We start from the raw sequence: 22,997 nt of genomic DNA, 5'->3' as shown, positions 1-22,997 counted from the left end.
AAAAGATCTTGCATTTGTATGGCGCTTTTAATATAGAAATATGTTGTGAAGCACGGAGATAAGTAAATAAAATGGACAGTAAACCAAACAAAGAAATTTTAAGGGATGACCATCAAAGAGGGGCAATTTAAGCAGAGGTTTAGGGAGGAAAGTTTAAAACATAGGATTCAAGACAGCTAAAAGCACCTTCATGGCCATGACCCTCCCTATTTCTACTCTCCTCCAGCCCCACAATCCTCAGAGGTATCTCTGGTCCTCTAATTCTGGGCTCTTGAGCATCTCTGATTTTTTTCTATTGCTCCATCAACAGGGGCTGTGCCTTGAGTTGTCTTGGCCCCAAAGCTCTGAAATATCCTCTCTACCTTATTTACCTCCTTTTAAGACACAAGCCTACCTCTTTGTGACCAAGCTTTTGATCATCTGACCTAATAACTCCTTACGTGGTTCGGTGTCATACTTTGTTTTATGCTCCTATGAAGCATCTTGGGACATTTCATTATGGTGAATCATAGGGTCAAAATATTTATATAGCACTTCTGACATAACGAAATGTCTCAAGATGCTTCACAGGAGCATTATAGTACAAAGTATGACACCGAGCCTCGTAAGGAGATATCAGGTGAGATGACAAAAAGCTTGGTCACGAGGAGTTAGGCTTTAAGGAATGTCTTAAAGGAGGAAAGTGAAATGAGGTAAAGAGAATATTCCAGAGCTTAGGGCAACTCAAGGCGCAGCCGAACAATGGTGGAGCAATGAAAAAAAACAGGGATACTCAAGAGACCAGAATTAGAGGACCAGAGGTATCTCGGAGGGTTGTGGGGCTAGAGAAGATCACACTGATAGGAAGGGCCAAGGCTATGAAGGGATTTGCAAAAAAGGGGAATTTTAAAATGAAGGCGTAGCTTGACCGAGATTCAATGTAGACCAGTAAGCTATTGGATAGATCATGCAGAATGAGAATATGACCAGAAGAGATAATGGAAAAATCCAATCTTGAAGTGGTAAAGGCATAAATGAGGACTGAGAAAAATCAGCAGAGCAAGGTGATTTTACAGAGATAGGAGCATGTGGACTGTGTGGTGGAGAGGATATGAGGTCAAAATCTCAGATCAGGATTGACAGAATGCAGAGGTCATGCTCATCGCCAAATGGAGATGGCCAATAAATGCCCAAAATTGCCAGTGATACCCACATCAAGAGAATGAATTTTAATAAATGGATGACAAAGGCTAGGCAGTTGGGAGTTAAATAGTGTGCAGTTATAAAGTCTGGGGGGCTCCCTCCCCACTTTGCCCTGAACAAAGGCGGAAGCAGAAGAATGTGAAATTGAAAGTAGCCCAGGTGAGAAGGCTAGCAGTCCCAAGGAAACACATCTCAGTAAGAATTAGCACCTCAGGAAAACTGGATAGGATAATATCTTCCCAAAAGAAATTCCACTGCACTCAATTTGTTATTGTATATTTCATAAGTAGATTTGACACAATTTCATAAAAATTGTGTCAAATCTACTTGAGGCATCAAACTTAAAAGAACTAAAAGTATTACAAAGAAAAGGTGGGCTGCCATTTCATGCTGCTTTATTTCCAATAGTCCGAAACTTACAAGCTTTTTCCAAGTTGTAAGCTTCCCTCAAACAGCAATTAAATTGAATTTTACCTCAAGTTGTATATGTTTAAGCTGATCTGCTCCTTGCTGTAACCAAACTGAACAACTCCTTTGTAGCAATAATATATTGATTGTTATACCATAACACCCCAATCGTTAAAAACAGCACATCACCTGGCACACTTTCCCATCAGCATTAAACGTTTTAGAATATTTAAAAAGTTTGAACTAAGCACGTGCGTATCATTCTCCATTTGATCTCAGCTTTGCAAATGTGACTCATTTTCAATATATTCAGCCAAAAGCAGCTCTAGATTTCAATGAAAACAGCTTGAAAATACATATGGAACTGAACTTCCAGTACATTTACAGTATTGTTAAAGTTACTAGTATCTTCCTGTGAACAAATTGCACCCTCTAGTGTTTAGTTTAATAGTTACAGTTGCATATCAAAAATAGTGAAAATTGAAAGGTTTCTCCATTACATTGGAGACACAAAACAAAAAAAAACAGCTTTTCTAACATAACAATATAAGAAACAAGAGCTGAAGTAGAGTCTGCTGCACCATTTAATAAGTTCATAGCTGATCTTCTGCCAACAGGGGGGAAGGGACAGAGGAATCTGGGAGTACAGATGCACAAATCACTAAAATTGGCAATGCAGGTTAATAAGGCCATTATAAAAAAGCCCACAAAGCACTGAGGTTACTTTCTAGAGGGATAGTATTGAAAAGCAGATGGTCTGGTTTCTATATTACAAAAAGAATATAGCGGCATTGGAAAAGATGCAAAAAAGATTTGTGAGGATAATAACCAGAACATGGAGGCTGTCAGAAAAGTCTGAGCAGGTTGAGAATCTTTTCTCTAGAAGGCCGAGGGATGACCTGATTGTGGCTCTCTAAAATTATGAAAGGGTTTGATAGGGTAAACATGGCGAAGATGTTTCCACTTATGAAAGGAGCTGAACTTCAGGCCAGAAATGTAGATGGTCACCAATAAATTCAATGGAGAATTCAGGAGCAGCTTCTTTGACCAGGTGAGATTGTGAACTTGCTATTACATGGAGTGGTTGAGGCAAATAGTATAGATGCATGTATGGAGTAGATGGATAAATACATGAGGGAGAAAGGAATAGAAGGATATGTTGACAGGGTGAGATGAAGGGGGTAGGGTGGTTTGTTGTGGAGCATAAAACCAGCATCATCCTGTCGGGCCATTGCCTTATCTGTGGCTAATCAACAACTTCTCTTGGACAGTGGTGTGTTTGATCACCTGAGTTCTGTAAGAGTGCCGTAGCCCCTGGGTGGTTTAATTCTGGTTGTTGTTTCTTGTGCTGGCAAATTGATCAGCATCTTCCCTGCACATCTCCTCCTTGCCCTGAACTTGGGTCACTTGCAGAGTAACAAATAGACAGGGGCCTCGGCAGGGAACGGTTTTCAGCCTGCGTTAGACCAATTGTCAAAACTGGTCTATTGCTGCATGACCTGCTATCATGCAGAATTAGACTGTTCTGGTTAAGGGAGAATGGTGCTGTGAGCTCAGTGTGACCAGATATTTAAGCATGGGCAGGAGAGCTGAACTCAGGAAGTGAGGTGAGGGTGACTGCCCCTGACATCGAGGCAGCATTTGATAGAGTGTGGCATCCGGGAGCCCTTGCGCCCAACGCTGGAGTTGATGGGAATCGGGGAAAACTCTCCGCTGGTTGCAGTCATACCTAGCACCAAGGAAGATGGTTGTGGTTGTTGGAGGACAATCATCTCAGTTCCAGGACGTCGCTTTACGAGTTCTTCGGGGCGGTGTCCTCGGCCCAGTCATCAGCTGCTTCATCAATGACCTTCCTTCCATCGTGGGGTCGGAGGTCGGGATGCTCACTGACGATTGCGCAATGTTCAGCACCATTAGCAACTCCTCAGATACTGAGGCAATCGATGCCTAAATGCAGTGAGACCCGGACGATGTCCGGGCTTAGGTTGACGGGTGGTGGTTAGTATTTGCGCCGCATAGTTGTCAGGCAATGACCATCTCCAAAAAGAGAGAGTCTAGCCATCGCCCCTTGACGTTCAATGGCATTGCCATTGCTGAATCCCCCACTGTTGATATTCTGGGGGTTGCCATTGACCGGAGACTGAACTGGACCAGTCATATAAATACTGTGGCTACAAGATGATGGCATTGCTGTCACAGAGACATGGTTGAGAGAGGAGCAGGATTGGCAGCTCAATATTGCAGGATATGGGGTCTTCAGGCGAGACAGGGAAGGAGGTAAATGAGGAGGGGGTATCGCAGTATTGATCAAGGAATCAATTATAGCAGTAAGGAGGGATGACATCTTAGGCTCCTCAAATGAAGCCATACAGGTAAAACTGAAAAACAAAAAAGGAGCAATCACATTGCTGGGAGTGTACTATAGGCCCTCAAACAGTCAGAGAGAAATAGAAGAGCAGATATGTAGGCAAATTTCAGAGAAGTGTAAAAATAATAGGGTAGTAATAGTGGGGGATTTCAACTCCCCCAACATTAACTGGGTTAGTCATAGTGTGATAGGTTTAGAGGGAGCAAAATTCTTAAAACGTATCCAGGAGAGCTTTTAAAGCCAGAACGTAGAAGGTCCGACAAGAGAGGGGGCGGTCCTGGACTTAATTTTAGGGAATGAAGCCGGGCAAGTGGTAGAGCGTTTTGCAGATAGTGATCATAACTCCGTTAGATTCAAGGTTGTTTTGGAAAAGGACAAGGATGGACCAGAAATCAGGGTTCTAAATTGGGGAAAGGCCAATTTTAATAAGATCAGATATGATCTGGCCAGAGTGGACTGGGAGCAGCTACTTAGGTAAATCTGCACCAGAACAGTGGGACTCATCCAGAAGGAAATAAGGAGAGTACAGGGCCAACATATTCCAATAACGACAAAGGGTGGGACCAACAAACCCAGGGAACCCTGGATGTCAAGGGATGTACACGACTGGATAAAGAGAAAAAGGGAGGCTTATGGCAGATACCGAGGGCTCAAAACAGCGGAAGCCCTCGAAGAGCATAGAATGTGTAGAGGGGAAACTTAAAAAGGAAATTAGGAGAGCAAAAAGGGGGCATGAAAAAACATTGACAGGTAAAATAAAGGAAAATCCAAAGTTATTTTACAAGTGCATTAAGAGTAAGAGGATAACTAGGGAAAGAGTAGGGCTCATTAAGGGCCATAATGGTAATTTGTGTGTGGAGCTGGAAGATGTAGGTAGGGTTCTAAATTAATACTTTGTGTCGGTGTTCACAAGTGAGAGGGACGACGTGGGTACAGAAATCAGGCAGAAGGACTGTGATATAATTAAAGAAATTAACATAGAGAGGGAGGAGGTTCTAAGTCGTCTGGCAGGTTTAAAAGTAGATTAATCTCCAGGCCCGGATTAAATGTATCTCAGGCTGTTGAGTGAGGCAAGGGAGGAGATAGCAGGGGTACTGGCAATAAATTTCAATACCTCTCTGGCCACAGGAGAGGTGCTAGGGGACTGGAGGACAGCCAGTGTGGTACCGTTATTCAAGAAGGGAGGAAGGGATAAACCAGGGAACTTCAGGCCAGCCAGTCTAACCTCAGTGGTGGGGAAGCTATTGGAAGCAATTCTGAGGGACTGAATTAATCTACATTTGGAGAGGCAGGGATTAATCAAGGACAGTCAGCATGGTTTTGTTAAGGGGAGGTAATGTCTGACCAATTTGATTGAATTTTTGAAGAGGTGACCAGGTGCGTAGATGAGGGCAATGCATTTGACGCAGTCTACTTGGACTTCAGCAAGGCTTTTGATAAGGCCCTGCATGGGAGACTGATAACGAAGGTAAGAATCACAGAATTACAGTGCAGAAGAGGCCCTTCGGCCCATCGAGTCTGCACTGACACATGAGAAACACCTGACCTACCTACCTAATCCCAATTACCACCACTTGGCCCATAGCCTTGAATGTTATGATGTGCCAAGTGCTCATCCAGGTACTTTTTAAAGGATATGAGGCAACCCGCCTCCACCACCCTCCCAGGCAGTGCATTCCAGACCGTCATCATCCTCTGGGTAAAAAGGTTTTTCCTCACATCCCCCCTAAACCTCCTGCCCCTCACCTTGAACTTATGCCCCCTTGTGACTGACCCTTCAACTAGAGGGAACAGCTGCTCCCTATCCACCCTGTCCATGCCTCTCATAATCTTGTACACCTCGATCAGGTCGCCCCTCAGTCTTCTCTGCTCCAACGAAAACAACCCAAGTCTATCCAACCTCTCTTCATAACTTAAATGTTTCATCCCAGGCAACATCCTGGTGAATCTCCTCCCATGGGACCCACGGCATTTTGGCAAACTGGATCCAGAATTGGCTGAGTGGCAGGAAGCAGAGGGTGATGGTCGAGGGGTGTTATTGTGACTGGATGCCTGTGTCCAGTGGGGTTCCACAAAGATCGGTGTTGGGTCCCTTGCTGTTTGTGGTATATATAAGCGATTTAGATTTGAATGCAGGAGGGTTGATCAGTAAGTTCGCGGATGACATGAAAATTGATAGGATGGTAAATATTGAGGAGGATAACCTTAGATTACAGGAGAATATAGACGGGCTGGTCAGATGGGCTGATCAGTGGCAAATGGAATTTAATTCAGATAAGCGTGAGGTGATGCACTTGGACAGGACAAACAAGGCACAGGAATACACGATGAATGGTAGGACCCCGGGAAGTACCGAGGATCAGAGGGACCTTGGTGTGCATTTCCACTGGTCCCTTAAGGTAGCAGGACAGGTAGATAAGGTGGTTAAGAAGGCATATGGGATACTTGCCTTTATTAGCCGAGGCATAGAATTTAAGAGCAAGGAGGTTATGCTGGAAGTGTATAAAACGCTGGTTAGGCCACAGCTAAGGTATTGCGCTTTATAGGAAGGATGTGATTGCACTAGAGAGAGTGCAGAAGAGATTTACCAGGATGTTGCCTGGGCTGGAGAGTTTTAGTTATGAGGAGAGATTGGATAGACTGGGGTTATTTTCCCTGGAGCAGAGGGTATTGAGGGGGGACATGATTGAGGTGTATAAAATTATTATGGGCATAGATAGGGTAGATAGGAAGGAACTTTTTCCCTTGGTGGAGGGATCAATAACCAGGGGGCATAGATTTAAGGTAAGGGGCAGGAGGTTTAGAGAGGATGTGAGGGAGAATTGTTTCACCCAGAGGGTGGTGGGAATCAGGAACTCGCTGCCTGAAAGGGTGGTAGAGGCAGAAACCCTCATAACATTTAAGAAGTATTTAGATGTGCACTTGCGATGCCATGGCATACAAAGCTATGGGCCTAGTGCTGGAAAATTGGATTAGAATAGTTAGGTAGTTGTTTGACCAGCGTAGACTTGATGGGCCGAAGGGCTTTTTTCTGTGCTGTAGACCTCTATGACTCTATGACTCATTGCCATCTTCCGTTGTGATCCATGTAGGTACCAATGACATAGGCAGAACTAGGAAAGATGTTCTACAAAGTCAGTATGAGGAGCTAGGTACCAAATTAAGCAGAACCTCAAAGGTAATAATCTTTCGATTATTACCTGAGCCACGTGCAAATTGGCATAGGGCAAATAAGATTAGGGAGACGAATGCGTGGCTCAAAGACTGGTGTGGGAGAAGTGGGTTCTGGTTTGTGCGGCACTGGCATCAGTACTGGGGAAAGTGGGGGGTTTTACCGTGCTGGGAAAGGAGTTCTCGCAACTTGCATAACTAGAGAAATATAGAGGGCTTTAACCTAAACAAGAGGGGTGAGGGATCATCTTGGGTACACGTAGCAATTCAAGATGTAGAGTCAAGGCAGGTGAGCAAAATAGTAATATGAGAAATGAGGGTCAGAGAATGGCAGGAAGGGAGAGAGAGAAAAAATCTAAGAATACATCAACAGTCAAGACTAATGTTACAAAGGTAACAAAAAGACAAAACTGAAGGCTCTCTATCTGAATGCACGTAGCATTCATAAAGTAAATGAATTGATGGCCCACACTGAAATAAATAAATATGATCTGATCGCAATTATGGAGACGTGACCACAGGACAACAAAGATTGGGTCCTTAGTATTGAGGTGTACATGACATTCAAGAAGAATAGTAAGCTAGGTGTAGGTGGAGGGGTAGCACTGTTAATCAAAGAGGGCACTGGTACAATAGTTAGAGAGGACCTTGATTCAGGAGATCAGGTTTGGGTGGAGATGGGGAGTGGTAGGGGAAAAAAGTCATTAGTGGGAGCGGTCTACAGACCCCCTAACAGTAGCCAGAGTGTAGGACAATGCATTCAAGAGAAAATATTGTGTGCTTGTGATAAAGGGACGGCAATAATCATGGGTGATTTTAATCTACACAAACTGGAAAAATCAGATTGGCAGTAGTAGCCTGGATGAGGAGTTCTTAGAATGCTTTCGAGATAGTTTCTTAGAGAGTATGTTCTGGAACCAACCAGAGAGCAGGTTATATTAGACTTGGTATTGTGTAACGTGACAGGGTTAATTAATGACCTCAGAGTAAAGGCACGCCTTGGTGGCAGTGACCACAATATGATTGAATCTTAGGTCCAGTTTGAAAGGGAGAAGAGTGGGTCTAAGACTAGGATCTTAAACTTAAATAAGTGGGGATGAAAGCTGGGCTAGCTGAAGTGAACTGGGAAACTAGAGGACAGATCAATAGAGAAGCAGTGGTGAACATTTAAGGGGATATTTCAGAATATAATATGAATGTACTTATACTGAATGAAGAAAAATTCTAAGGGGAGGACCCACCATCTGTGGTTAACTAAAGAAGTTAAGGAAAAAGCATACAACTCCGCAAAGATGAGCAGCAGGACAGATGATTGGACAGAATATAAAGAACGGCAGAGGATGACTAAAATGTTAAATCAGGAGAAATAAATTAGAGGATGAGAGGAAGCTAGCTAGAAATGTTATTTAAGGAGGAAAAGAGTAAGTAAAGTGAGTGTTGGTCCTCTAGAGAGTGACAGTGGGGAGTTAATAGTAGATAATAAAGAAATGGCGGATGAACAAATATTTTGCTTTTGTGTTCACTATAGAGGATACAAAAAAATTCTAGTAATAGCTGCAAATCAGGAGGTGAAAGGGAGAGAAACTTGGTGAAATTGAAATCATTAGGGGAACGGTACTGAGCAAATTGATGGAGCTGAAGGCTGGCAAGTCTCCGGGTCCTGCTGGACTACATCCTAGGGTCTTAAAAGAGGTGGCTAACGAGGTAGTGTTAATTTTCCAAAATTCGCTAGATTCTGGAAAGGTTCCAGCAGGGTGGAAAGAAGCAAATATAACCCCTCTATTCAAGAAGGGAAGGAGGCAGAAAACAGGAGACTATAGGCCAGTTAGCTTGACGACTATCGTGGGGTAGTTGTTAGAAGCGATCATTAAGGAAGTTATAGCTGGGCACTTAGAAGAGCTCAAGGCAATCGGAAAGAGTCAGCATGGTTTTGTGAAAGGAAAATCATGTTTAACCAATTTATTGGAGTTTTTTTTTTGAAGGAATAACATGCGCAGTGGATAAAGGGGAGCCTGTAGACAAACTGTACTAGGATTTCCAGAAGAAATTTGATAAGGTACCACATCAAAGGTTATTATGGAAAATAAAAGTGCATGGTGTAGGGGTTAACATATTAGCATGGATTGAAGATTGGCTGGCTGGCAGAAAGCAGAGTGTGCATAAATGGGTCTTTTTCAGATTGGCAGGATGTGACGAGTGGAGTCCCACAGGGGTCTGTGCTGCTGCCTCAAACGTTTATGATTTACATCAATGACTTAGATGAGAGGAGTGAAGACATGGTTGCTAAATTTGCAGATAACACAAAGATAGATAGGAAGGTGTGTTGTGAAGAGGACATGAGGAGGTTGCAGATGGATATTGATAGGTTGAGTGAGTGGGCAAATATGTGGCAAATGGGGTTTAATGTGGGAAAATGTGAAGTTGTTCACTTCGGTAGGAAGAACTTTAATGGAGAGTGGCTGCATAATTCTGAGGTGCAGAGAGATCTAGGTGTTTAGTGCATGAGTCACAAAAAGTTAGTATGAAGGTACAGCAAGCAATTAAGGCGGCTAATGGAATGTTATCCTTTATTACGAGGGGGATTGAACATAAAAGTAAGGATGTTATGCTTCAGTTAAACAGGACATTGGTGAGACCACACCTCGAACACCGCATGCAGTTTTGGTCTCCTTATTTAAGGAAAGATGTAAATGCACTGGAGGTGATCCAAAGGAGGTTTACTAGATTGATACCTGGAACGAGTGGGTTGTCTTATTAGGAAAGGTTGGACAGACTGGGTTTGATTCCACTGGAGTTTAGAAGAGTGAGGGGTGATTTGATTGAAGTATACAAGATCCTGAATGGCCTTACAAGGTGGTCGTCAAAAGGATGTTTCCTCTTGTGGGTGAGTTCAGAACTAGGCAGCACTGTTTTAAATTTAGGGGTGGCCGTTTTAGGACAGAGGTGAGGATAAAATTCTTCTCTCAGAGGGTTGTGCGACTTTGGAACTCACTGCCTCAGAGGGCGGTGAAGCGGGGTCATTGAATATTTTTAAGGCAGAGGTAGATAGATTCTTGTTAGGCAAGGGAATCAATGGTTATCAGGGTTAGATGGCAATGTGGAAATCGAAAGACAAGAAGAAAGATCAGCCATGATCTTATTGAATAGCAGAGCAGGCTCGAGGGGCCTATTGGTCTACTCCTGTTCCTATTTCTTATGTTCTTTTCTCTTAATTCCCTTAGTACGCAAACATTTATTGACCTCCATGCACAGCCTGAGAGAAGAGAATTCCAAAGATTCACAACCCTTTGAGTGATGAACTTTCTCATCTCAGTCCTAATTGGCTGACCCCTTACTCTGAGACTATGACCCTATGTTCTGGATTCTCCAGCCAGGGAAACATTTTCTTAACATCTATCCTGTCAAGCCCCTTAAGAATTTTGTACGTTTTCAATTAGATCACCTCATTTTCCTAAACTCCAGAGAACGTAGACCTCATCTACCCAATGTCTCTTCATAGGACAATGCCCTCATCCCAGGGATCAGTCTCGGTATCACTGCATTCCATTGAGGCAATTATAAGCTTCCTGGGATAAGGAGATCAAAACTGCACACAGTGCTCTAGGTGTGGCCTCATCAATACCCTTATAATCTTTACTCTCATACACCTAACTGCTTGCTGCACCTGCATATTAACATCGTGATTGATGTACAATGACACAGAGTTCCCTCTGAATGCAAATTCCCCAGTTTCTCACCATTCAAAAATATTGCGCTTTTTCCCCCCAGCAGGACTCAATAAAAAAAGACAGGCTATTGAAGCTTTTCATCTTGCACTTTTTAGGACAGACAAAAGAATACCAAATTTCAAACGGAACAATAAATTATACTGAGTAAGGAAAAGGTGCTGAATGGCTGCCAAGTGGATCTGATTGGTCGAGGCATTGCCATGGAGAATGTACCAGGGAACAGTTATCCCCCAAGCTTTTGTTTCATTCAAAAAGGCACACTGCCTGGACACATTTTTTCTTTTGTAGAGGATAGGGCCCTGTGTATGAATGTATGTAGCTTCTAGTAAGTGTCATGAAGCTATTAATGTATATATTATTGGAAAAGATTATTCTTTTAAAATAGTCTGTGGGTGTGTCTTAATTGGATTAAAGCCAGCTAGTCTGGGTGCTTTGATGTGTACTAGTTTTGACATGTAAAAGAGATAGCGTGTATTTGCATTTTTTGAATAGAGCATTCAAGAATTGGAGTGAAAAATTATACCTATCTAGCAGATGCCAAGCCATATGTTTATATTACTAATAAAATTGGTACTATGAAAGGGGTCTTATTGTTAGAGAGGTTTAGTTCAAAGGTTGGTGATAGAATGAGAATTTATATTCAGTGGGCGTGGTAGATATAACTTTAGCAGTTTTCCGGTGTCCAGAGCAGAGGCAATGTAAGATCAAAAGACAGTTGCAAGCCTCCAACTGTCTCCACAGGAACCAAAGTGAAAAGAGCCTCATTTTGAATTTGTAAGGTGAAAATGCTTTGCCTGGTGTGTGGTTAAGTCTATGGATTGCTGTTGCCTTAATGGAGATTTGTTTGGGAATTTATTAAAACTTATGATAGTAATATTTTGAAGCCATGTGTATATATATTTTAACCTGTTAATCATTTTATCCATTTATATTTAGTTTAATGTAAAGCCTCAAGAACTGGTGGTCTGATTCCTGAATTTAGAGTCGCATCTCAAACAATCCACTTAGAAATATAGGTTATGACAGTTGTTAAAAGTTTCCCTCTCGGAATTTTAAATAACTCAGCTTTACCAACTGCATTGTCATAACACAAGCCACATGATGAACTCAACTGATGATCTTAAATTGGTCATTAGTGTAATCCTTAGCACACTCAGAATTGTTCAGTGAGTGATGTCCAACCACAGAATTACATATAATGTTGGACTTCATACTTTCCCATAACTTATTCCATATGACATGCTCCTGCCCACTCACCAAACCTGTCTATATCCCTCTACAAACTATTTGATCCTCCTTATTGCTTACTCTCCCACCTAACTTTGTATTATCAGCAAATTGGATAAATTACACTCAGTCCCTTCATCTAAGTTGTTGATATTGATTGTAAATAGCTAAGGCCCAAGCACTGATCCTTGCAGTACCCCATTAGTTACAGCCTAACAACCCAAAAACGCCCCATGTATTCCGACACTATTTTCTGTCCATTAATTAATCCTCAATCCATGCTATATATTAAACCCAATCCCATATGTCCTAACTGAAGATGATCACATCTTTTTTTGGTTAAGGCGGGAGAATCATGGGCATTTCTGAAGTTAGGAGTGAAATTGTCACCTATCCAACCCATTCCTCTTGTAGTGCTGCAAGGTGGTTTTAAAGGTGCTGGCTGCCCTGTCATACTTTCTCCTAGTGGCCATTCTTTAGGAGCACAATCTAGCACAGGGGCTTCAGTTGAATCCACACACAATTTCTACTGGGACTTTAGCTTCTCTCCTTTTTTTAGAACCACTGCGGCCACATGTCATACTTCCTACTTCCAATTCCCAAGGAGACAGTAGCGTGGACTAGTAATCTAGAGGCCCAGGCTGATGCCCTGGGTACATGGGCTCAAATCTCATCATTTATCGAATTTAAATTCTACCAGCTGCCATAAATCTGGAATATAAAACTAGCCTCAGTAATGGTGAGCAAGACAACCCATCTGGTTCACCCTTACCCAGTCTGGCCTACATGTGACTCTAGAGCCACAGCAATGTAGCTAATTCTTTCCTGCCCTCTGAAATGGCCTAGCCACTCAGTTCAAGGCAACTGGGGATGGGCAACAAGTGCTGGCCCTACCAGGGACACCCACATCCCATGAAAGAATAAAAACAGTTATGATCAACTGACGAGGGATAGACAATGGAACAACTCTTGGGCCTTCATGGTGTATATGATTCAGTTCCACAACAGGCACTATGCTCAACACTGCCTTGAGGGCCTTTAAGTTAATTCATTTAAATGTTAACCTCCTTACTGAGGGACTTGATAAAATGTTAAACTACAAACAGCTGATAATTAAGTAAGTTTTGTGTACTCCAAAAAAAAAACCATGTACCTATAACTTGAAATGAACATGGTATAAAATTTCCCACTTTACTAAGAAGAAACTCTGAACTAAGTGATTCTGAATTAAGAGAAATAAACTGGCTGCACATAACATATTCAACTTTCATTTTCATTGCATATTTAAAAAGTAAAGCAAGTTATATTTCCCCTGACAAACAAGAGTTTATATAAAAGCAGCAAAAACAAAAAGCACATGCACATCTTCCAACTTGCTAGAAGAATGACTGAAAATTTCTGCCCAAAACAGCAACCATGAGCAACATTTTCCCCCATTTGGGGGGAAGTGCGGGAGCAGGCAGGCTTCCGATTGACACCCCCGGTTGGGGGCGCGCCGCCATTTTATGTGGGTGGGCCAATTAAGGCCTGCCAGCGTGACTTGTGCCAGGAAGCGCTATGCGCTCCCTGTGCGGGCGGGGGGGGGATTCCCTCAACCGGGAGTGCGCTCTTTCAAGCATGTGCGCGAAAGAGAGCATGGATCTCCGTGCAGCAAAGTGCTGCCTCAGGGAGATCAGCTCTGATTTAAAACTTTGAATAAAGGTTAGAGAAAAATTTCCCTGCCAAGTCCCCTCATGTGATACTGTCACATGAGTTCGGACATGTCCATAACTTTTATTGCAAAATATTCTGCATTTTTTAAAATCACTCATGAAACCTCATCCCGCCCATGGATGAGGTTTCATGTTTTTTCACAAGGTTGGGCGGGCAGGTCCATTAATGAGTTCAATTGTTTTTTTAATGGCCTTTATAGGCCGTTGACAGGTCTGCAGGCACGCATCCAACTAGCTGAACTGACGATCTAAATGATGCGGGGTGACGTTGGGATGCATGCCTGACATCACCCCCGCGTCTTTTTATGCATCGGCGAGCGGGCCCTGCCCCCATTCGCCAACCGGAAGATGCTGTCCCATTTCCCTTTAACCTGTAGGTTTTTAAGCCACCTTCATCCCGCTCAAGAAGCCTAAATTCCCTGTTGTCAAACCCAAAACTTTGAAACACCAATCTTAGTTAGATTCAGAAACAAGCTACCTTTCTATCTTTTTTCCCCCCCCCCCCCCCCAAGACAAAAATTAAAATTTGTATCTCCTCTGCATTTCTCTTATGTAGTTCAGGTCCTAGAATGCACATGAGGATACACTGTGGTCCTTTAGCTACAGCAACTCAACTGACTCAATGCAAAATCATTACATACTTTTACTGATCCAGGTCTCATAGATATAATTGCTATACTCTTAGCCTGCCTCTTCATAAAACCTGGTTCTAAACTGTCCAAACTCTTATTCAATTCTTAACATTACAATACATAATTAATCTGGTACTTGTGACATTTCCTGTCCTGGCATATTTAAGGATTCAGTTCAGCAAATTTAAGCAACTAATTCAAGGTAAATTTCTTGGAGTGGATTGGTTTATATGCAACTACTTTTTCAACTCAAAAATATTTAACAGCTGAACATTTATAACACAAGTCCATTAAAAATGGCAAATCTCATGCATTCTTAATAATGTACACTGTTGCAAGTCACTTTGAAATGATTTTTCTCTCCAGCTTACTACCACCAACCTCAAATTTTTGTACGCCAATTTGTAACTTAGTCGTCCCCACCTCACAATCTACCACCTCCCAACCCAGATTACCTTTGCGTTGAACACAACCTCTCACTATTAGTTCACCTCAGACTTGCTGTCCTCCCACCAAATTATTGTAATATCAAATTCCAACCTGGACGTCTCACTCAATTACATTATCACTTGTCCTTCCCTAGTTTATTTGCCATAGAAGCCCAATCCTTTTATTACAGACTAGAATTGAGCTCCAAGCCTTTCAGGCCTACCACTATCCACCAGCCCCTCCACCCCACCACCAACCAGAGTGCCCCCCAGTTTGTTCCTAATTTACCTGGCACTGTAACATACTCCACTCCTATCCTGTAGTTTCCGCAAAATGAATCTAGTCACTAATCTGAGCTTTCATAAGAACTACTGTTACACCCAGTTGTCGCATCCTGTCATTACACCCCCTCCCACCATGATTATGTTAACTTTTATGCCAAAATAAGTCAGCGGCTTATGATTGGTCTATAGTCAAAAGTAAACAATAAAGTTAAGAGCTCAAGAAACAGGCATATTACAGGGAAATTTTCTGGATTGAAGATGGATAAGGCGTAGATAGGTTGTGGATGCTGAAGGAGATGGCAACGTGGTTTTGGTAGTGTTGAAGTGGCCGTGGAATGTGCAAATTTTGGAAAAAATCACTGGGTATGAGAGGAATGGAGGAGACCCTGACGTGGTAACACTGGAGGGGCAGGGGTTTGTGGGCATTCAAAATGGGCATCATAGAGTGTGTGAATATCGGAGAATGAAAGGAAGGAGAGGGAGCAGGCAGCGGATGGCATTGAGGAATAAAAACTCAGACAGAAAAGTTGGTTGGGGGAAATGAAGTAAAGAGAACAGGTATTGACTTTATAATTGATAAGGACAACAGACTTCCCCAGCTTTGATTCAGATGATACTATAGAAGCCAGTGCAACTTATCATGGAAAATGGAGCCGGTATGACTAAGTAGGTAACTACAGCATGACAGAGAAATGTAACAGGGTGTTATAAATATTTATAATACATAACAAACTATAACAGCTGCAGAAGTGCCTAGTTGGACTTCTAACACACAAACCATTATCCCCCCACAACCCAACCACACAATCAGACCATGCATCATACTTGAATTCATCAAAAATGTTAAAATGGAGACAGGCAATTGCAAGCTGGTTTTGCATCTGCTATGAATTTGAAAGCACGTGAAACTAAAATAATCACTTAATGGAATCTTGCCATTTACTTGCAAATTTACCTCAATTACATATGTCCTTAAATGTCTGATGAAGGAAAACTGCTTACTTGTAGCAAAAAAACTGTTAGCATGGTATAATGTTTCTGCAATAAAACATCACATCATCCAAATTATTGTGGTCATCACAAAAGGAGATCTGCTATTGCATTACAATACAGTTGGCCAGTCATGATACTATTCTCTTTTTGTAACTAAATCTGCTTCTTCCTCAATTAAACTCTTCTTGCATCATTCTCTCCATCACCTTTTACCCCCCCTCTCTTTCTGCAGCTATCTTTCCCCATTCATATCCTCTTCCTATGATTAGAGGAAAACCAGCTGCAGTGCAGGAATGACTAGCAACTAGTACTGACAGGACAGAAACACATCACTGAAGGGAGCACCAGGGTCAACCAAGAAGCACGAAAAGAAAAAGAGCATGGAGGACAATTTTTGGACAGTCTGATGAAGAACAGGAGGTACAGTTAAGCAGAATTTCATAAGCAGCCAAAATGAAGATGAGAATGGCTTATTATAATCAGTGCAGTTTAGAAGAGAACGAAAAAGTGAGGTAGTCCATTTCTAAAATTCCCCCACAGATAAGCACTTCAAACCAAATCTCAGGCTCCCAATAGAAAGAATAGCCCTCTGAGAAATTTTCTGAATTATGCAAGCAACTCCTTGATGAGAAGCAGTATTTCACTTTGAACTTTGTTTAAATGAATTATCAATGTTGTAAATCCTGTTAACAGATAGCTAAAAATAAATAATGTGTCCTAACCATTGTTCACATGTTTATTCAACTAGTTGGTTTTAGCAACTTTGATTTGGGATTGGTAGCCTTAAAAAAGCAAAAGAAAAATGAGCAATTTGATTTTTCTCATTTCTGCTTCTACTCATTTCTTATTGATCTTTACCAATTGAATCAAATTACTTGATTTGTTCACATTTTGGATTTATGATTAGCACTCATTTATTTTTGCCCTTTGAGGTGCAATAACCTGACACGTGACAGTAGTGATATCAGAGGCTACACTTTCAGGTGTTATGGTTATGAAAGATGCGTCATGGTCAATACATATGTGACTTGAGATTTAGTTAATTATGTTGGTTCAAGATCTTCATTGTTCCTCATTATTAAGCCACTTACCTGTATGATTTCTTAATGTCCTCTGGTGTAGCATTTTTGTCAAGTCCCAGAACAACATATAGTGTTTCCCCTGAGGTGGACAATGAGCGCTGCCTTTGGTCAGCCATTTTGCACTAACTATAAGAGAAAAAAAAGTGATAATTAGATACCAAGAGGCTGATTCTCAGCAAATGAATAATTAGTTCAAATAACATTTTACACAGCAGGGAAATGTATTACAGTAATACATTGTTGGCATTTTAGAAATAATGTGATTACTGGATACAAAAAACAAACTGAGAAAATTGATCTCATTTTTCCAGTTGATATGAGCACTGACTGATTGAAATTGCAATAAGAACAAAAATGCTGGAAAAAAACTCAACTGGTCAGGCAGGATCTGCGGAGAGGAACAGAGTTAACATTTCAGGTCAATGACCTTTCCTCAGAACTGAAGATAGATAGAAAGAGTAAAAGATGGACCAGGTGAAGGCGAGGGAAGGCTGAAAATTGGAAACAAAGTCAATAAAATTTTCCAGTTTATGGCAAGATTGGAGGCAGCACTGATGCAGTCAATGTATTGGAAAAAGATACGAGGGAAGGGGCCTGAGTAGGACTGCAATAATTAATGTTCCACATATCCCAGAAAGAGGCAGGTATAACTGGGACCCATGCAGGTACCCATAGCAACAGTTCTTATGTGCAGGAAATGAGTGGAGTTCAAAGAGAAGCTGTTCAGAAAACAAACTCAGCTAGATGTAGGAGAGTGGGGAACAGAGGTTTAGAGGAATTGGATGTCCACAAATGAAGAGGAAGCAGTTAGAGCCAGGAAACTGGAAATTGCTGAAGCGATGTAGGGCATCAGAAGAGTCACAGATGTAGGTAGGAAGAGACTGGACAAAGGGAGAAAAAAATGGAGCCAAGGTAGTATGAAATAAGTTCAGTGAGGCAGAAACAGGCTGAAGCAATGGGTCAGCCTTGTTTATGGATCTTGGGAAGGAGGCAGAAGTGGGCTGTCTGGGTTTGGGGAACTATGAAGTTGGAGCAGTGAAAGGTGGTGGTCAGTGACAGTCCTGGATGGAACAGCTTGATGGTTGGTACTGCAATCATGGCCCGGGGGAAGTAAGAGAAGTGTCAGAGAGTTGGCGTACGGCCTCTGCTAGGTAGAGGTCCTGCATCCTATAATGCTCAACAGGGATGTTAGTTGTAACCTCAAAACCTCCATTGGTGTGGTGCATATTCTCATCTTTAGAGTTTACAGTGAAATGCAAAGCACAGAATGCTTTAAAATTTACTGGACATAAGTGTTGACAGAAACTAAATATTTTCATTAACAGCAGTACATTACAGACAATGCATATCATAATTATTCAGTTGGTATGTGCACATCATCTGCTCTTTACTGGATATTATACTGTACATGACTGCATGTTACAGTATAATTGTGTTGCACAATTTCTTAATATATCCCAACTTACAACAAAGCTCAAATACATTGCATTTTTGCTACATTTGCACAAGACGACACCTAAAGCTGTAAATTAGTAACTCTGATGGTGAGACACCATTTTGTAGTAGAGGTTCAATAACTCAGAAGAGCAAGCTCAAGGTCTTCATTTTTCTTCAATAAATCTTTGATGGTTCGTACCCCTCTCTCAGCTTCTTTATGTGCCTGAGGATAGGGAAATGAACTACATGAATAAATCCATATTGGTTTACAAAACCGTGGAATAGCTCCTTAGCAAATTGCTGCCCATTGGTCGGAGACTATGATGTCCGGATGCCATGTATTGCATAAATTTGAGGGATTGGATGACTACTTCTGTTGTGTTACAATGCTATCTGCTTACTTCAATCCACCATGAGTAGTAATCAATGACAATAAAGAAGGCTTTCATCTTAAGTTCAAATAAGTCCATTCCCAGGCATTTCAACGGCCTTAATGGAAAAATAGAAGATAATATCTGTTGTGTGTGTCCTTGGCTATTTACAGCACAAGTTAGTCAGAAATCATTTCTTCTATAGAGCGAATATTGTCTAGCCACCAGAGACTGACTGTGTTTCTGCAAGCCATTTTGCTATTCCTAGATGACAGTGAAATCTATGAAGAATACCAAGAAGTGTTCGTGGAATGACTATTCTCTCATTGAGCGCTAGTAAGTCATCAATGACGGTGACGTGCTTGCGCTGTTCAAAACACTACCATAGTATTGGATTAGTGGGGATAGTCTGGCCATCCTCTCAGGCAATATTCTCAGACTTGGAGACATCCTTCATCTCATCACTGGGCTCATTTCACTTCCTGCAACTTTTTTGCAGTAGTAGATAAATGTCGCAACACACAATATCCTTTGTCATTCAACCTCCTCAATGAAGCGCAAATCCTCTTGTTCAGTTCCTTCTGATGGCATTCGTAACAGTGTGTCTGCCGTTGTTTGATATTTCCCTTGCAAACACTCTATGATGGAGTCATATTTCGATCTGAACACTGGATTCTGGGCAGCATCTTCACAATTTCTTTCATGTTCAGAAGGGTGACTAGTGGCTTATGGTCTGTTCGATTTTGAAACGCAACCCATAATAGTCTTTTTTTCACATGCCCTCACTGTTGCCAGTGACTCTACCATGGTGTATTGTCGTTCTGTTTCTGTTGGTGACCTAGAGACATGGTAGATCGGTCTACACTTGCCGTCTCTCTGCACTTGAACTAAAACTGTCCCCCAGATCTGTAAACGATGCATCTGCTGCTATGGTCAGCACTTCTGGGTCATAACGTGCCAAGATTTCAGAAGAGATTAAAAGCGATTTAATCCTTTTAAAAGCACCTTGCTGGTCCACATTCTAGCATCACCCTTGACCCTGTCTCAACAGCTTGCTGACCTCCATCAGATTTGGTAAGAACTTGCTTACTTGGTTGACCATCCCAAGGAACCTCTGAAGTTCTTAGGGTATAGAAATTATCTGATTACTTTTGTTTTTGTGAATCAATTGTGATTCCAGTGGCTTGTACTGTGTGTGACCTAGAAACTTGATCGTAGGTATGGCGACCTCACATCTTTCAGTGTTAGGCCTGCATCCGGTAAGACTCTCAGGACTGCTGTGACTCTGCTGTCATGTACTTCTCTTGTGGAGAGATGTATATGTATGTTGTCCATATGGCATATTACTCCTTCCGTGCCTTCTACAGCACGAGACATTTGCACAGCATCCGCTCCAGAAATTTCCAAAAAACAAAAGGGCAATCTATTGAAACCGTAAAGACCGAATGGCATTATAAATGTGGTGAACAATCTTTGTCCAGAGGCAACTGCCAAAATCCACTATCTGTATCCAATAAATAAAACACTCTTGGCTAGTTTGGCAAGGCGCTCATCCACTGAGGCCATCAGGTGGATCTCACGTTCCAGTGATTTGTTTCGTCGAGTTAAATCTATGTAGATTCTTATAAAGCTATTTGGCTTTGGGGCAAGAACCATTCTGAACACAATTTTGTTGGGATGGTGACTGGTGACTTAACCCCTTGCTGCTGCATCTTCACTCTTGACCCTGCCCCCAAAGAGCATGAGAAGGACTTTCCTCAGTGTAAAGAGACAAACTGGTTTAGCATCAGTTCGTAGGGTGATATGGTACTCTGTCTACTTCCCTAGGCCTGTAAACAATTTTGAAAATTCATTTTGAAATATACTGCTGTAGTTCTCATCAGCAACTTCTTCCACTTTAAAGGTTAATTTCAGTTTTAGGCATGTCTTGCTACTTACAGGGCACTCTTGATTTCGGTTGTACATTTACAATAGGTTTTAGATTTTCTATTTCCACAGTGCAGTCAGATTTTGAATTCATAATTGGATGCCTTAGATCACTGTGGTGGTTAAATATTCAACATTTTTTCCCACCATGTTCATCTGCTGTGCTTTAAGAAAGGAGGTTATGTGACTTGTCAATGCATTAAAGACAGCTGTACAGGATTATAAAGCTCATATGAGTATGCTGCCAAATTCATCTATGAATTGCGTCATTTTATTCATCACTAGCAATGTGCTCACATTAAATAACCAGAGAGGGCAGGTGTTTTTATAACCTATTACACTATAGCTTTCCCATATGAGTAAAACAATCTTGATTTAAGTATTTGTCACCTTAGTCTTCTGATGAATTTATATGCGTCACTATTTCCAGAAAATACTCTGCCCATATTGCTGGCTGCCAGCAAAACTCGAATTTCAGTAAGCGACAAAGCAAAGGCCAGAATTTGAAAGTTACCTATCATGCAGACTGGAAACAATATAAATTGTATAGATCCCATCAGACTGCTTCAACATTTTGATATCAATATAAAGTATAAAAGTGATGAGTACATTTTAGTAATGTGGGATTCAGAGTGAAATGAAAAGTATAATGAATAGTGATTTCAAAAAGGGAAAACTTCGCTTGACCAGCCTTACTGAATTTTTTGTGGTGGTAATATAAACAATGACCTGGATTTTCTAAAGGCCTTTGATAAGGTACCCCATAATAAACTAATGAATAAGGAGGATGTGGAGTCAGGCGACAAGTGGTAGAATGGATTGCTAACTGGCTTCATTCAAGGCAGAAAGCAGAGAGTGGGAGTACAGGGCAATTATTCAGAGTGGCAGAGGTAGGAAGTGGTGTCCCACATGGATCAGTGCTGGAAACACTGCTGTTCACGATTTATATTAATGATTTGGAATATGGAAAACAATTTTCTTTTAACTTATGGCTGACAAATTGGGGCAACACTGAGGAGGACTGCAACAAGTTACAGGAGGCCATTAATAAACCCGCAGAATGGGCAAATAATTGACAAATGAAGCTCAATACAGATAATGTGAGGTAACATGTTTTGGTAGAAGGAAGAGAGAGCTTGGAAGGTACACGTTCAAGTAGAGTAGAGAAACAAAGGGATCTTGGAGCACAAATACATCAATCACTAAAAAACTGTGTCACAAAATAAACAAACTAAGTGCTACATGTCACTTCTAGGGTGGTTAAATTGAAAAGTAGGGAAGTTATACTTAACCTGTATTGAATAGTGGTTATACCACACAGAGTACTACATGCATTTCTAGTTGGCATATTATAGAAAGGATACAGAGGCACTGGAGAGGGTGGAGACAAGATTTACATGAATGATACCAGAAATGCATGGGTATACATATCAGGAAAGGATTGACAGGCTGGGCCACTTTTCTCTTGGAAAAGAGCCGATGGATGACCTAATAGAGGTGCTTAAAATTAAGAAAGGTTTTCATAGAGTCATAGAGGTCTACAGCACAGAAAAAGGCCCTTCAGCCCGTCGAGTCTGCGCCCGTCAAACAAGTACCTAACTATTCTCATCCCATTTTCCAACACTAGGCCCTTGGCCTTGCATGCCATGGCATTGCAAGTGTACATCCAAATACTTCTTAAAGGTTAAAAGGGTTTCTGCCTCTACCACCCTTTCAGGCAGTGAGTTCCAGATTCCCACCACCCTCTGGGTGAAAAAATTCTCCCTCACATCCCCTCTAAACCTCCTGCCCCTTACCTTAAATCTATGCCCCCTGGTTATTGATCCCTCCACCAAGGCGAAAAGTTCCTTCCTGTCTGCCCTATCTATGCCCTTCATAATTTTATCCACCTCAATCATGTCCCCCCTCAATCTCCTTTGCTCCAGGGAAAATAATCCCAGACTATCCAATCTCTCCTCATAACTAAAACTCTCCAGCCCAGGCAGCATCCTGATAAATCTCCTCTGCATTCTCTCTAGTGCAATCACATCCTTCCTATAATGCGGAT

At 41.7% G+C, this 22,997-nt stretch overlaps 1 protein-coding gene and 1 long non-coding RNA gene across 2 annotated transcripts in view; both read right to left on the bottom strand.

Moving 5' to 3' along the window:
* Nucleotides 1-22,997, bottom strand: part of LOC144688526 (uncharacterized) — a 933,048-nt gene that overhangs the window by 19,757 nt on the left and 890,294 nt on the right. The gene's annotated exons all lie outside the window — the stretch shown is intronic.
* LOC144688525 (dnaJ homolog subfamily C member 5) overlaps nt 1-22,997 on the bottom strand; it is an 83,192-nt gene that overhangs the window by 19,757 nt on the left and 40,438 nt on the right. The window contains exon 2 of the mRNA XM_078555211.1: nt 17,226-17,342. Within this exon, the coding sequence (XP_078411337.1) occupies nt 17,226-17,332 (107 nt within the window). The 5' untranslated portion in view covers nt 17,333-17,342. The remainder of the gene's footprint in view (nt 1-17,225; nt 17,343-22,997) is intronic.

Source organism: Cetorhinus maximus, chromosome 13 (assembly GCF_964194155.1).
Source record: "Cetorhinus maximus chromosome 13, sCetMax3.hap1.1, whole genome shotgun sequence".
NCBI classification, from domain to species: domain Eukaryota; kingdom Metazoa; phylum Chordata; class Chondrichthyes; order Lamniformes; family Cetorhinidae; genus Cetorhinus; species Cetorhinus maximus.
This window is presented reverse-complemented; position numbering and strand designations above follow the sequence as displayed.